This window comes from Fukomys damarensis, unplaced genomic scaffold (assembly GCF_012274545.1).
Source record: "Fukomys damarensis isolate Sample0158 unplaced genomic scaffold, DMR_v1.0_HiC HiC_scaffold_35, whole genome shotgun sequence".
Taxonomy (NCBI): domain Eukaryota; kingdom Metazoa; phylum Chordata; class Mammalia; order Rodentia; family Bathyergidae; genus Fukomys; species Fukomys damarensis.
In genome coordinates, this window is record NW_022900947.1 from 54,594,116 (window position 1) to 54,608,942 (window position 14,827).

The 14,827-nt window shown below is 34.9% G+C and overlaps 1 protein-coding gene across 1 annotated transcript in view; it reads right to left on the reverse strand.

Annotated features, from left to right (window-relative positions):
* Nucleotides 1-13,744: 13,744 nt before the first annotated feature.
* Nucleotides 13,745-14,827, reverse strand: part of LOC104849586 (sulfotransferase 1E1) — a 9,805-nt gene continuing 8,722 nt past the window's right edge. The window contains exon 7 of the mRNA XM_010606085.1: nucleotides 13,745-13,857. Coding sequence (XP_010604387.1) covers nucleotides 13,745-13,857 — 113 coding nt within the window. The remainder of the gene's footprint in view (nucleotides 13,858-14,827) is intronic.

The window sequence follows — 14,827 nt, forward strand, 5'->3', positions numbered from 1 at the left end:
CAACAGAACCAAGTGACAGCCTTTGAAATTCAAGAAAATTTTTGCCATTTTTCATCTGACAGAGGGTTAATATCCAGAATACATAAAATATGAGGGCTGGGGATATTTCTTAGTAACACAGGGCCTACCCAGCAGGTGCAAAGTCCTGTGTTTGATCCCTTGTACCACAAAAAAAAAAAAAAAAAGAATACGTAAGAGAGCTAAACAACATAAAAACAACAGAAAAGTGATGCAATTTACAAATGAGCAGATGATCTGAATAAACAGTTCAAAAGATGAATTATGAATGGACAATAAATACATGAAAAGAATCAAAATAGTAGCCGATTGGGAAATGCAAACCAAAACTACAATGAACACTATCTCACCTCAGTAAATATAGCAATTATAAAAATTAGTGCTGGTATTTGGAGAGAAAAAAAACTCTTATACACTGTTCACGGTACAATAAATTAGTAAAGTCACTATGGAAAATAGCATAGCATTTCCTAAGAAGAAAAAATAATCCACTAACACATGATGCAGCTAACTAACTTGTGGGTATATATCCAAAGGAAATGAAATCAACCAAAAAAGAGACAACTGCATGTCCATGTTTCTTGTAACAATATTGACAAAAGCTAAAATATGATGTGTGTAAACAATGAACAGATGAATGCATAAAGAAAGTATAACTAATATATATATATAAATATATATGATCATTTATATGTGTGTGTGTGTATATATAATATATACACACAATGGAATGTTTATCTATGAATGAAAATTAGATCTTCTCAATTGCAGCAGAATGAATGAACTGGAGGAAAATATATTAAGTGAAATAGTGTAGGCACTGAGAGACAAGTATGGTATGTTCTTTCTCATATGTGGAAACAAACAAAAACAAATCAATTTGAATGCTGAATACTTACTGCTGAAGTAGGAAATTGAAAGGAATTCAAGAAAAGGGCCAAGGTAGCAGTCAATTTGACTTCACTCTCCTTGCTCCCTTAGATCTCCTGCCAAATAGAAAAGAGGGGCCCAGAATTTTAATGGTGCAATCTGTAAAATTCAGCTTCCCAAGATAGACAATGGGGTGAAAGAAAGTAGAGTTTGGAGGAGGTAAAATATACTATATCCAGAATAGTGCATTTAAAGGATTTTTCTGAGGGTTGAACTCTCCAAGCTCTAATTTTTATTGTGAATGTTGAGGCATTGCCAACTGGATTGCAGAAAAACACATCTGTTGGGTAGAGATTACTATTTGTAAAACAAATATATAGTAGGGATAATTATCTCTGATTATCAAGCTATATACTTGTAGAAGACCTGGAGATTTGATTACATTAATGTTTAAAAAGTATTTCCTTTCACCTGGTCTGTGGGAGGAGCATTTTTCTGGTTAGACATGGACATGTCTTCAGTGAACAAAATGAGAGCAAATCGAAGGACATGCCAATAGTGCTTCTGGAGACTTTTTAGTATTCTTGTTCTGTACTTTCCCTTGAACCTGAGCCTGTGCCACATGGGCTGATCCATCACCCTGGATGCTACAACAGAAAACACATCTAAGACCCACCTCCTTTCTAGAGCTGGGACCACATGGCAGCCATGAAGTGACTGGCATAAGGAATAACCTTTCATATTTCAAGTTAATGAGACATTTGAGATTTTTTTTAATTTCTACAAAATTAATACAATTACTTTTTCCAGAACTTTCTTAAAGCAATCGCTAAGTTGAATTTTAATGTTTTCTTATAAACAGTTGTTCTCAAATATGTGTAATAAATCTTCCTCCTATCAGACAACATCAGTCTTGAGATTCAGCAATGTCAAAAAAATACTGGATAAATCAGTCAAAATCAAAGTTTTATTTGTTCGAGAATTAATATCAATGTTAAAAAATAACATTTTATTTGATATACAAGTCAAGAAATTCTAATACTTGTGGGTAACAGAAGTATGTATATGCATATTGGCACTGATTAAATTATTAATTCATTCATTTTCTCAACAAATATTTACCAAAATCTGCTGTGCTATATATGTTTCTACCATGTGTGATAAGTTTATATCAATGAAGAGAACCAATTTTTTAACCTTCATGGGCATAAGCAATGGAAAAACATATTTGTTTTTTCGTTAAGCTATGGTGTGATAAATCTTCACACCTTAATATTAAAATTTAACCCTCTCTATTTGATTAGTATTTTCTAGAAATCTATACTTTTTCCCTTTATTGGTACATTCTCGGTATAAAATACAGTTACGTTCCTGAATGGGATCTGGTATCTCTACATGATTCATCTTGGTACCTGTTTTTTTCAGCATTTCGCTGGCCTCCCTTCACACCCTCCACCCTTCCCTAGTTATTTACAAAGACTTGGTTTCCATTTTTAGCTTTTCTTAAATTTTTTCTTTTCCCTTCTTTCCACTCCCCTACACCACTCTTTTCCACTACACACTTAGACATTTTGCTATTACACAATACCAATTATACATTTTGAATCTTATTTACACTTTTAGTTTATCACACCAGAGAAACTATTTGGTATTTAGAAATGTGTGTCCTATTAATATCACTTATGACTATGGCCTCAATGTGCATCCATTTAGCTATGAAAGTCTCTGGTTTCCCATTCTTTACGGCTGAGTAGTACTCCATTTTATTTTTAAAAATCCACTTTATCAAGTCTCCAATTGATGTGAAATTATGCTGTTTCCAAGCTTTAGCTATTACAAACTGCCACTATAAACAATATTGAGCATATATCACTGTGGCATGATTTTTTAAATTCTTTTGGGAAGGTACCCAGCTGAGGAATAGCTGGGTCAAATGGGACCTCTAATTCTAGTTGTTAAGGTATCCTCATATTGATTTCCCCAGTGGCTGCACCAGTCTGCACTCCCAACAACAATAAAGAAGGGTTCCTTTCTCACCCAAACCTCGCCAACATTTGTTATTGTGTGATATCTTGATAATAGCCATATTTGTGGGGTGAGGTGGAATCTCATTGCTGCTTTCATCTGCATCTCTTGAGTGACCAGTGATGTTGAACTTTTTTTGTATGTTTATTTGCTGCTTTTACTTCTTTGAGAGATGTCTGTTCCTTTTAGATACCCATTTTTGAATTGAGTTTTGTAATTTGGGTGGGCTGATGTTTTTGAGTTATTTATATATTCTAGATAGTGGACCTTTGTCTGAGGAAGAGCTGGTAAAACATTTCCCATATTGTAGGCCATCTCTTAGTTATGTTGGTAGATTTTCCTGCAGTGCAGAAGCTTTTTAAAAAGATGAGATTCCAGGTGTTGATTCTCGGTGCTTGTTCATCAAGACTTTTCCTATGCTAATGTCTTTGAGTGTTCTATCTAACTTATCTTCCAACATGTTTAATGTTTCTGTTTTAATATTTAGATATTTAATCCACTTGGATTTTAGTTTAGTGATGGTGAAAGATAGAGGTCTAGTTTTAATCTTTGGCAGGTTGAATCCAGTTTTTGCAACACCATTTATTAAAAAGCCTATCTTTCCTCCAGTGAGGATGGTTACCACCTGTGTCAAAAATAATGTAACTGAGTATGTGTGTATGTGTTTCTGCATCTTCTAATCTATTCCACTGATCTTCAGTTCTGTTTCTTTGCCAGTACCATGCTCCCTTTATCACAGTGGATTTTTAGTATACTGTCAAGTTGGGGATTTTTGATGCCACCTGTAATGTCTCTGTTGCCTAAAAACTGTTTTTGCTATTCTAGGTCCCTTCTAGTTCAAATGAAATTTTGGATTATTTTCTCCAGTTCTATGAAATATACTATTGGGGTTTTAACAGGCACTACATTAAATCTATATAGCAATTTTGGAAGTACGGCCTTTTGCACTATATTGGTTTTCCCTACCTGAAAGCAATGGATGTCATTCCAGTTTTTTTATATCCTCTTTTTTTCAGCTTTAATTGAGTTTATTGGTACATTTTTGGGATACAGTAGAGTTATATTCATAGTTGGGATCCTGTACCTCTACATGACACATCTTGGTTCTCATTTTTTCCCCCTGTCCTTGACATCCCTCCACCCCCTCCTCTCCTCCCCATCTAAAAACACTTTATTTCCATCATTTCATTATCTTACATTTTTTCTTTTTTTCCCCTTATTACCCTTCCCCTACCCATCCCACCTCCCCTACACCTTTAGCCCCTTTCTTCCCATTTCACAATGTCAGTAATCTCACTAGGATTTTATTATTATTGTAATTTATTCACACCCAAGAAACTATTTGGTATTTACACATGTGTGACATGTATTTTACTTAGGAGTATATCTTCAATATATATCCATTTTCCAATGAATGAATCTATTTTCTCATTCTTTATGACTGAGTAATATTCCATTTTATAGAAAAACTACATCTTCTTTATCCAGTTTCCAACTGATGGGCAAATGGGTTGTTTCCATGTTTTAGCTATTACAAACTGTGCCGCTATAAACATAGATGTGCATATATCACTGTGATATGATTCTTTTAATTCTTTTGGAAAGATACATAGCAGAGGGATGGCTTGCTCAAATGGAACCTCTAGTCTCAGCTCTTTGAATTATCTCCATATTGACTTCCACAATGGAAATGCATCACAATGGAGTGCATCAGTCTGCACTCACACCAACAATGGAGAAGTGTTCCTTTCCCCCACAACCCCGCCAACATTTCTTATTGTGTGATTTCTTGATAGCAGCCATTCTTTGTGTGGTGAGGTGGAATATCAGTATTGTTTTCATCTGCATCTCTCAAATGACCAGTGATGTGGAGCATTTTTTCATATATTTACTTGTTACTTTTACTTCTTTGTCTGAGCTCTGGGGATTTATCTCAGTGGATCAGTGGCCTGCCTTGCAAGTGAAAGGACCCAAGTTCAATCCCAGGTACCAAAAAAAAGAGTCCTCATATTCTCTTTGTTCTCTTTTTTCAGAATGCAACAGTGCTAAATGTATAGGCCTTTTAGTTCCTTCATTAGAATGATTCCTATATATTTTGTTTTTTGGATGCTTATATGAAAGTAACTCTTTCCCTTAATTCTGTCTCAGTGATTCTTTTATTTGTGTACAAGAAGGTTATTGATTTTTCAGTGTTTACCTTGTATCCAGCTACTCTACTATATCTATCAATAAAGTCTAGAAGTCTTTTGGTATAATTTTTTGGTTCTTCTGTGTACAGTATCATGTCATCATCAAATAATGATAATATAATTTCTTCCTTTCCTACTTTGACTGCTTTTATTTCTTTCTCTTTTTTTAATTACTGTGGCTAGTGTTTTCAAAACTGTATTGAACAGGAGGGGTGACAGTGGACATCCTTGTCTTCTTCCTGATTTTAGTGTGAACATTTTCAGTTTTTTACCAGGTAATGGGATGTTGAATGTTGCTTTTTCATAAATAACCTTCATCAGGTTGAGATAAAAGACCATCTATTTCAACTTTCTAAAGGATTTTTATGATGAATGGTGTTGAATTTTGTCAAATGCTTTTTCTGCATCTATTGAGATAATCATGTGGTTTTTGTCTTTTACTCTGTCAATATAGTGTATTACACTTATTTATTTGCATATGTTGAAACATCCTTGCATACCTGAGATAAATCTGACTTGGTCAGAGTATGTGATATACTTAATGATCCTCTCTATTCCATCTGCCAGTAACTTATGGAGGACTTTTGCATCTATGTTCATTAGAGAGATTGGTTTTTCTTGGTTGGGTTTTTCCCTAGTTTTAGAATCAAAGTGACACGTAATTGTAGGAATTAATTTGGAAGTTTTGCTTCCCTTTCAATTTTACTGAAAAATTTCAAAAGTAGTGGCAATAGTTCTCCAAAGGTTTTATAGAATTCGGCCATGAAGCATCAGTACCTAGGTTTTCCTTTGTTGGTAAATTTTTAATTGTTTTTAATTTTACTCATTGTAATTGGAGTACTTAGAACATTTATATGTTCCTCGTTCACCTTTGGAACTTCACATATATCTAGAAATCTATCCATTTCTTCGGTGTTTTGCATTTTATCTGAGTATAGGTTCTCTAAGTAGGTATGGATGATACTCTGAATTTCTCCTGGATCTGTTGTGGCTTCACATTTTTTGTGCCTAGTTGCGTGGATTTGAGCCTTTTGTTTCCTTTTTTTATAAGGTAGGCCAAGGGTTTATCAATTTTATTTGATAGTTTGTTTGTTTATTTATTTTGGTTTTTAGTGACAGGGTCTCACTATGTAGTTGAAATTGACCTGGTATTCATGATGCAGCCCAGGCTGGTCTCAAACTCACAGTGATCCTCCTGCCTCAGCCTCCTGAGTGCTGGGATTACAGGCATGTGCCACCATTCCCCACGTTATTTGTTCTTGTAAAAAACCAACTCTTCAATTTGTTGATTTCTTTGAATTGTTATATTAGTCCTCATTGCATTGATTTCTGCTCTATCTTTACAATTTCCTTCCTTGTGCAGGCTTTGGGTTTGTCTTACTCACTTTTTCTTGAAGCTTAAGATTCAACATTAGGTTGTTTATTTGAGCTCACTCTGTTTCTCCAGTGTGGGCATTCACTGCTATAAATTTCCCTTGCAGAACTACATTCACTGTGTCCATAGATTTATGTATGTTATATTGTCCTTATCATTATTTGTAAAACTGTCTAATTTCTTCTTTAATTTCCTCAAGACCCATTAATTATTCAGTAGAGTGTTATTAAATTTTCATGTGTTTGTAAAGTTCTTGTGGTTTCTTTTGCCATTGATCACATGTTTAATTGCACTAGGGTCTGATAATATACATGGAATAACTTCAACTCCTTTGCATTTACTTAAACATGTTCTATGAGCTAGTATGTGCTGTTCTGGAGAATGACCCTTGTGCAGCTGAAAAGAATGTATATTCTGATTTTAGGGGTGAAACACTCTTTAGACATCTATTAATTACATTTGTTCAAAAGCTTGGTTCAGTTCTAGTATTTTTTGTTGATTCTTTTTTTTTTTTTTGTCTACACAATTCATTTATGACAGTGGAGTATTGAGGTCCCCCAGGACAATTGTATTAGTGCTTATTTGTTTTTTTATGTCCCTTAATAATTGATTTTTTTGAGATCATTAGTATTTTTATTAGTGCATATATATTTATGATTTTCATCTCTTCTTCTTGGATTGTTCCTTTTACAAGAATGTAGTGGCCTTCTTTATCTCTCTTAATTATTTTGGTTTGAAATTTACTTTTTCTGCAAATAAGGTATATACCCTCGCTCTTTTCTGTAGTCCTGTCTAATGGAAAAGTCTCTTCCATCTTTTTAATTTCACTCTCTGAGTTTCTTTTTGAACTAGGCGCATTTCTTACATAAACATATTTTTGGATTGTGTTTCATAATCCATTCTGCCTGTCTGTTTCTCTGGATTGGTGAATTGAGGCCATTAACATTGATGGTTATAACTGATATGTATTGTCTTATCAACATCATGTTGTTTTCCTCTTGTTGGCTCTTTTTAATTTTCCCCCTCTCCCTTTAATTGCTTGTCTTGCCTCTTGCTCTGTTGGGCATCATGGTGTTGTAATATTCATTGTCTTTTTGTAGGATGCTTTTTAGAATTGTCTGGAGTGCTGGTTTGGTATTCATGAAATTATTCAGGTTTTCTTTGTCATGGATGTATCTTATGTCCCCATCAATTCTGAAAGATAGTTTTGCAGGATACATCAGTCTAGCTTGGAGGTTGTTTTCTTTTGAGGCTTGAAATACTACTCCAGGCTCTCCTTGACTTGAAGGTTTGGGTCTGCTGTGATTCTGATGGGCTTACCTTTGCATGTGATTTGTTTCTTTTCTCTAACTCCTTGTAGTATTTTATTCTTCTGTTGGGTTTCTGGGATCTTGATTATTACATGTCTAGTTGTAGGTTTTTGTGATTGTGGCTATTTGGGCATACTATTAGCCTCACATCCTTATGTGAAATTCTTTTGCTCTGTTTGGGAAATTTTCTGTCATTAATTCTGAGAATAGTTTATTTATGTTATTTGTACTTTCTCCTGCTTTGTCATGGACTCCTATCAGTCTTATATTATTCTCCTTTGCATTATCTAGGAACTGTGGGATTGATTTTTCATGTTCCCTTACTTTTTTTAAAGAGCTTTCTCTAATCATGGTCACTGAATATCTCACACCCTGTCTTCACATTGGCTCAGTCTGCTAAGTATACTTTCAATGGAGTTTTAAGTCTCCTGGGTATCTGTTTGAATCTCTTTCGTGGATTCCTTCTCTTTCCATGTTGAGCATTCATGATTTTCATTTCTTTCTCATGCTGGGCTATCATGGCTTCTATCATTCTGAACTCATGTATTTTTTCATCTATTTGTGTTCTAGTGTCTCTAATTATGTCTTTTATTGTGCTCACCATCTCTGTAGTTATCTGGGAAATTATTTCTGTTTGAATTTTTCTAGAGCATCATTCATCTGTTTTGTTACTTCCTGTGAAATCAGTTCAGTGTGTCCAGGTGGTCTGTTATCAGACTTTTCCACCTTATTTCTCCCATAAATTGCCTTTGATGAACAGGTAGACTATATCTGTGCTTGTGCCCTGATTGAATGTTTTCTCATTTCTATTTTTGTTGTTGGTCCTGTCCTTGATTTAATTCCTGGGTTAATATTGTTATCTTCCTGTTATCACTTCTCTTTAGGTTTTGAGTCTCTAATGATTCTGATACAATCTCATTTTCTTTATACCAGGAAGTACTACTGATTAAATCAAGCACAACACCTTAGCACAAGCAATACAATCAGTAACACCATAGCATAAAGCACAGTTTAGAAAATGACTATTTGTGGTAGTTATTAATCTGTCACTTCCATCTATGTGAATTAAAGAAAAGTTGAGACTAGATTTCATATTAATCACCTTTATGACTCCCTATAAATCTGTGGTTTGAATCCAGTTACCAGCCCAGCCAGGAGCTGGAGGCACATGGGGGGAGGGTGGCTGCAGGCATGGCTGCACCTCTCAGAATCTGTCTGCTGAGGCCCATTGTGGTGGGGATGTGTTCCCAAACAAGTTCCACATGGCTGTGCCGCTCACTGTTCCTCTGCCATGGCCCAGGATGATGGGGCTGTGGTCCCAGGCAAGCTCCATGTGGCTTCACCTCTCACCATTCCTCTCTAGCAATCTATATTTATCTATCAAATTTACTATTCTATATTGTATTCACTACGTGTTAAGTTTTGTAAATTGTCCTAAAATCAACACTGAAAGCAGCAGACATGATTTCACACAGGTTCTGAGGGTTAGTAGTCTTGACATCGGTTACTTGGATGATTAAGAGTCAGGATTTTTATGAGATTGCATTCAAACTGTTGACTAGTTCTGCAGTCATCAGCAGACTTGACCAAGAGTGGAGAATACCATGACTATGGCCAGAAGACTCAGGTCCACATGATCCGTGCCCAGGTGACCTCCTCTCATGACTGCAGGTGCCTCTCCCCACAGGAGCTGGGTTTCTGTAGGACAGAGCAATTTATTTCCTTAGAACTGTGCCTTTTCATTTTCTTTTCTTATTTCTGTTATTAGATCATCTAGACCTGGGTTGAATAAGAGTGATAAATATCAGATATTCTTGCCTTGTTCTTGGTCTTAATAAATAAATATTCAGCTTTCACGACAAAGTTTGATGGATCACTAAGCCATTTGATTCTCTGTATCAGGGTGATGTTCTTCTTATTACAAGTTGTTATCATCAATGACTATTAGATTTTAGGAGGTCCATTTTCTAAATTATCTATTGCTGTTTCAGATTATTCTTTGCCTATTTGTAGGGTAGACTTCTGTGATAAATTTTTAAATGTTCAAGTAACTTTACATTGTTGAAATAAATTTCAGCTGATTAAAGTGTATAATTCTTTTTTCATAGTGTTTAGTTCAATTTTATGTCTTAGGAGGATTTGAGACTAAATTAATGAGACAATTGTCTGTGGTTTTCATTTGTCCTATTACTATTTTTGTCTGTTTTTGGTATCAGAGAAATACAGGGTATTCAGTCTGTAATGTAAGTTAGACATTACATTAATATATTTTAATAGAGTAATATTTAATATTTTGGAAGAGACTATAAAACTAATTTCTATTTTTCTTAAAATATTTCCTTAAATTATTCAGTGAGCCCATTAAGGTATTGGGATTTTTAAAGATTATTTTCATTACAGATTAAATTTATTTCCTGATTATAAGACCATTAGAATTATGTATTTTATATTGTGTGAGTTTGATAGTATATGGGTTTTGAAAAACTAGCCCATTTTTCTAACTTGTCAAGTTTATCAGTATAAACTTGTGGTTTTCCTTTTCTTGCTTTCCAAAACTATGTGATATTCCCTGGTTTCATTGATAACTTTCATAATTTACATCTTTTCTCTTTTTATCTTTGTTAGCCTTATTAGAAAATTTTTAGTGATAACTTAGTTTTGTGAGAACTTGCTTTTGGTTTGGTTTGGTTTTGTTTCCCTATGGCACTCCTGTATCATTCCATTTAATTCTATTTTTATTGCTGCTTTCCTTCTGCTTGAGTTTTATTTCACATTAGTGAACTAATAGGAAAAATTTTAAACTGAGACAAAATCTAGAAGAAACAGAAATTTAGAAAATGGACCTTGCTGTTCCCATAAGGACAGTTTTTTATTTCCCAAAAGTTGCCTGAGAGATGACACATATATATTTTTTTTAATTGTGTGATTTTAAGGGGGTAGAAGTCAGGTTCAATTTTTATGACAGAGTAGTATTCAATTGTGTATAATACCATGTTGTTTTACACATTTATCAATTGATGGGCATATCGAATTTCCAAATTTAACCATTACAAATTGTGTTGTTATACACATGAGTATGTATGTATGTATCTCTGTAATTTGATGGTTTTAACTCTTTTGGGAAGATATATATAGCAGGAATAACTACATAAAATGGAGTTTCTATTTTTAGTTTTTTGAAGACATCAAATAAAGTACACACACATTTAAATATTGTATGGTTTCTCTCACATGAGTGACCCAAAATGTAAATAAAGAGCAAAATAAAAGATAGATAATAGGAAATAAGGCGATCTTTTTCAACTGGGAAAGGGAACAAGAATTGCAGGAAGAAGCAAAGGATAGAAGATTTTTAAAAGAATTAAAGAACAATAGAAATAGAACTTTTGAAAATAGTAAGTGTATAGAGAATTGGAGAGGGCAGGGAAATGGGGCAAAAATAATTAAGATGTGTAATGTAAAAGGACCGACTTCATGGTAAGTGTAATCATTTTATACTGCAAAACATGTACCTATAAAAATTAAATTTAACAAAATAAGTTGAGATCCTGTTACAATTTGTATCTTGATGCTCCTCCAAAGCCTCATGAGCCTTTTGGGGTTTTTGGAATATCTGGATCTAGGGCATGTGACACTTAGATTAAGGGTGTGATAAATCCACTCATTGAGATTAGTATAGCTCTGCTTGCAGATAAAGGGAAGGCCCACCCTGGAGGTGGGTGGCACCAATCAAAAGCCTTCTAGGAGAGAGAAAAGGCAGGCTTACTACTGCTGCTTTGCTGTCTCTGGCCTGCTGTAACCCCAGCCCCACCCCTGTCATGTTGCTTTGCCTTGGAGCCAGCTGACTATGGACTGAAACCTCTGCAGACTATAATCCAAAGTATATCTTTATCTTTTCTCATTACATTGTTGATGTCTAGTAATGTGTTTCAGCAGTGAGAAAAAGAAAGATCTCTAGAAGCTACAAAAGAAAGAGTTGAAATATGTGAGACTCTTTCTTCCTCTTCATTTCTTTTTCTTTCCTAGGTATTCTGTCTATTAAGATGGTCTACATATAATGACAGTTTAGTAACAATGAGTATGCAAAGTACACAAGTGTTGATCTTCTACTGAAATGAACTCTGGTTATCTGGAAAAATAGCAAGTTCTAGAGTGAGGGCAAGAAAATACAGGGTAAGCCAAGAAATAAATTCCCAACTCATGGTGTGGTGGCACATGCCTATAATCCCAGTACTCAGGAGGCTAAGGCAGAAAATTACTTCAAATTTGAGGCCAGCCTGGGCTATGTAGTGAGTTCATGGATACTCTGAATTGCATAATGAGACTCTGACTCAAAAATAATTAACTAAGCTCCAAAAAATGTGACAGGGGAATGTCACAAAGACTCACAGATGGATAAAGGGACTCCCACTGGCCAGATCTGGAATAATCTTGAGTCTAAAAATATTTTGTACAATATCTTCCTATGTTGAATTTGATGTTTTGCTCTTGTTTACACAATGGCTATGGGTTTGGTGAAGAAACCCACAGAGCAAAGTGCGATTTGTATCGCATATCAAATACAACTGTGTTATGGCTTGTGCTTAGCTGTCACTCAAAAGCCTCATGCTTTTCCAGAGGTGGTTGAATCTAGAGTATGTGATGCCAGGTTTAAGAGCATGTGATTACCAAGCCACAACACATGAGTGATTGGTGTGGCACCACCCTCATCCCAGGAGTCTGAACAAGATCAAAGGGGCAGGAAGATGCTGGAAAAGTTCTCTTTTTGCTTTTGCTACCATGTGGACACCATGAACCGTTTCACCTGAGATGTCCCTCTGCCATGTGCCACTCTGCCTTGGAGCCAACCAATTAGGACTGAAACCTCTGTAAACTGTGAGCTAAATAGACCCTTGTCCCTTTTACTTTGGGTGTCAAATATTTTGTCTCAGCACTGAGAAAAGTAACTAACACAATCTGTTACCTACACATTTTATTCCCAAAAATGTTAAGCAGAGTCACTTGGCTGAGGGAACTTGCCAGACTATCCTACTCTAAGGCAATCTTCCCTCCCTGGGATATTCAGTATCTCCATATTCTTCACAAGGAAAGCATGCAGTGAATCGCACAGTCAAGGAATGGGGTGTACAACTACTCATTATTAGCTGTAAATCTTCTGGGCAGGATGAGTATGTTTTCAACATTCAATCACAACTCAGTCATTTTTATTAGTGTAGAAACATGTACATTTTGATTTTGCTTTTTTGTTTTGTTTTGTTTTGTTTTTTGTGTTTGTTTTTTGGAACTGGGGGTCAAGCACAGATCCTTGTGCTTGCAAAGCAGGCAGTGGAACCACAAAGCTAAATCCCTGGCCCAAAATCATGTACATTTAATTTACACTACAGGTTATAATCCAGTATGAGTTTATTTGTTTGTTGCTCAAATTGAATTCACAATTTCATATATTATTTATTTATTATTTATTTATATAGATGTGAATACAGTGGTACCTCAGTTCATGAATTCAATTTATTGTACGATTCTGGGAAGATGGCCATGTTGGTATTATTGCAGGGAAGATGACCAAAGTCTTGCTGATCAACTGATGTGGAGTTCACAAACAGAAGTAAAATTTTCCCAAACACTTCTGTTTAGGAACTGAATTATTTGCTAACAGAAGTATTCATGAACTGAGGTATTCCTATGTGTAGTAAATGACCTAAATTTTTTTTTTAAATCACAAAATAGCTTGGGGCATTTTTCATTAAACTAACAAAATGGACTATTTCTACATCATTTCCACAGATTACACTTTGCATAGTATAGGAAAGAAAAAAAGATAATACTACTGATTCTTCTTCACTAAATATATGAACTTGATCTTTCAGAAGACTTCTTATCAATCTAAAGTGATAAAAAATGTAGACTGGTATGAAGAAATGTTTAATCTCAGACACATTAAGGACAGCAAAGCACTGTCAGATCTCAGTTCGTAACTTCAATGTGGAACCTTTCATTTGCTGCTCATAGTGTATATCAAATCTCTCATTCAGGGCTAGTGTAAAGTGATTCTTCCAGTCTCCTGAAATTCCTGTGAAGAAAGAGAAAAAAAATAGTCAGTATTGCATCTTCCCAACCAAAATTGTGAAATTTTCTAAAATTAGTCACTTTCCTTATCACCTAGTCAAGTTTTTCTTATAATCCACAATTTTTGCTATAAAATATATACATAAATGTTATATTATTTGAGTTTACCAAGGTGAATTTGTCTCAGTTGGCTTTTGAAAAGAAGAGAAAATTTTATTCTTCCACTTTCTTCTTATGTGATTTTACTTCCCTTTCTCCTCAAACATAGGGTCTTCCATGATGAAACCCATGTTTTCCCCATTCCCAAGTAATTAATTAAATATTTTTATACTAATAGCACTCACTCCAGACTTCTGCTTTTATATTCAGTTGCCCATATGACACTGCCACCTGAATGATATACAAGTATTTCATTTCATTTAGCTCAAAATAAATTCATTTGCCCTACAAAATTATGTGCTCTTCACATACTTTCCGATAATCTAGTTAATGACAAGACTAGGTCCAATCCATAAACTGGAAAGTTACCCCTGGACACTAACATGTTAGTGTACTGTTGATATTTTTGGCTTTCTTTGAGTTCAGTGACTCTTCTCCACTTCTGTGGCTAGGGCTCAACTTTCCCACCCATTATTATGACAAGTTTAACAGCCTCTCCTTTCTATCTTGCATCACACTTCCAAAATTACTCAAAGAACAAAGGAATTCCCCTTATTCTTTAGTTCATTAACCTTCTAATCAAGAAACTCTAAACTTGTCTACTGAACTGGTCCAAAATGCAGAAAACAGACAATGTGTGCTACTGATAATCAGATAATGTCCTCTGGCATAGCAAATAGCAGTCTTCCACAAGTAAAACTACTTTGTCTTGGGCCAGATTTTAGCTCAGTGGTTCTTCTGCTTGCCCTGCAATCACAAGGACCCAAGTTCAATCCCTGGTACCAAAAAAAAAAAAAAAAAAAAAAAAAAAAACA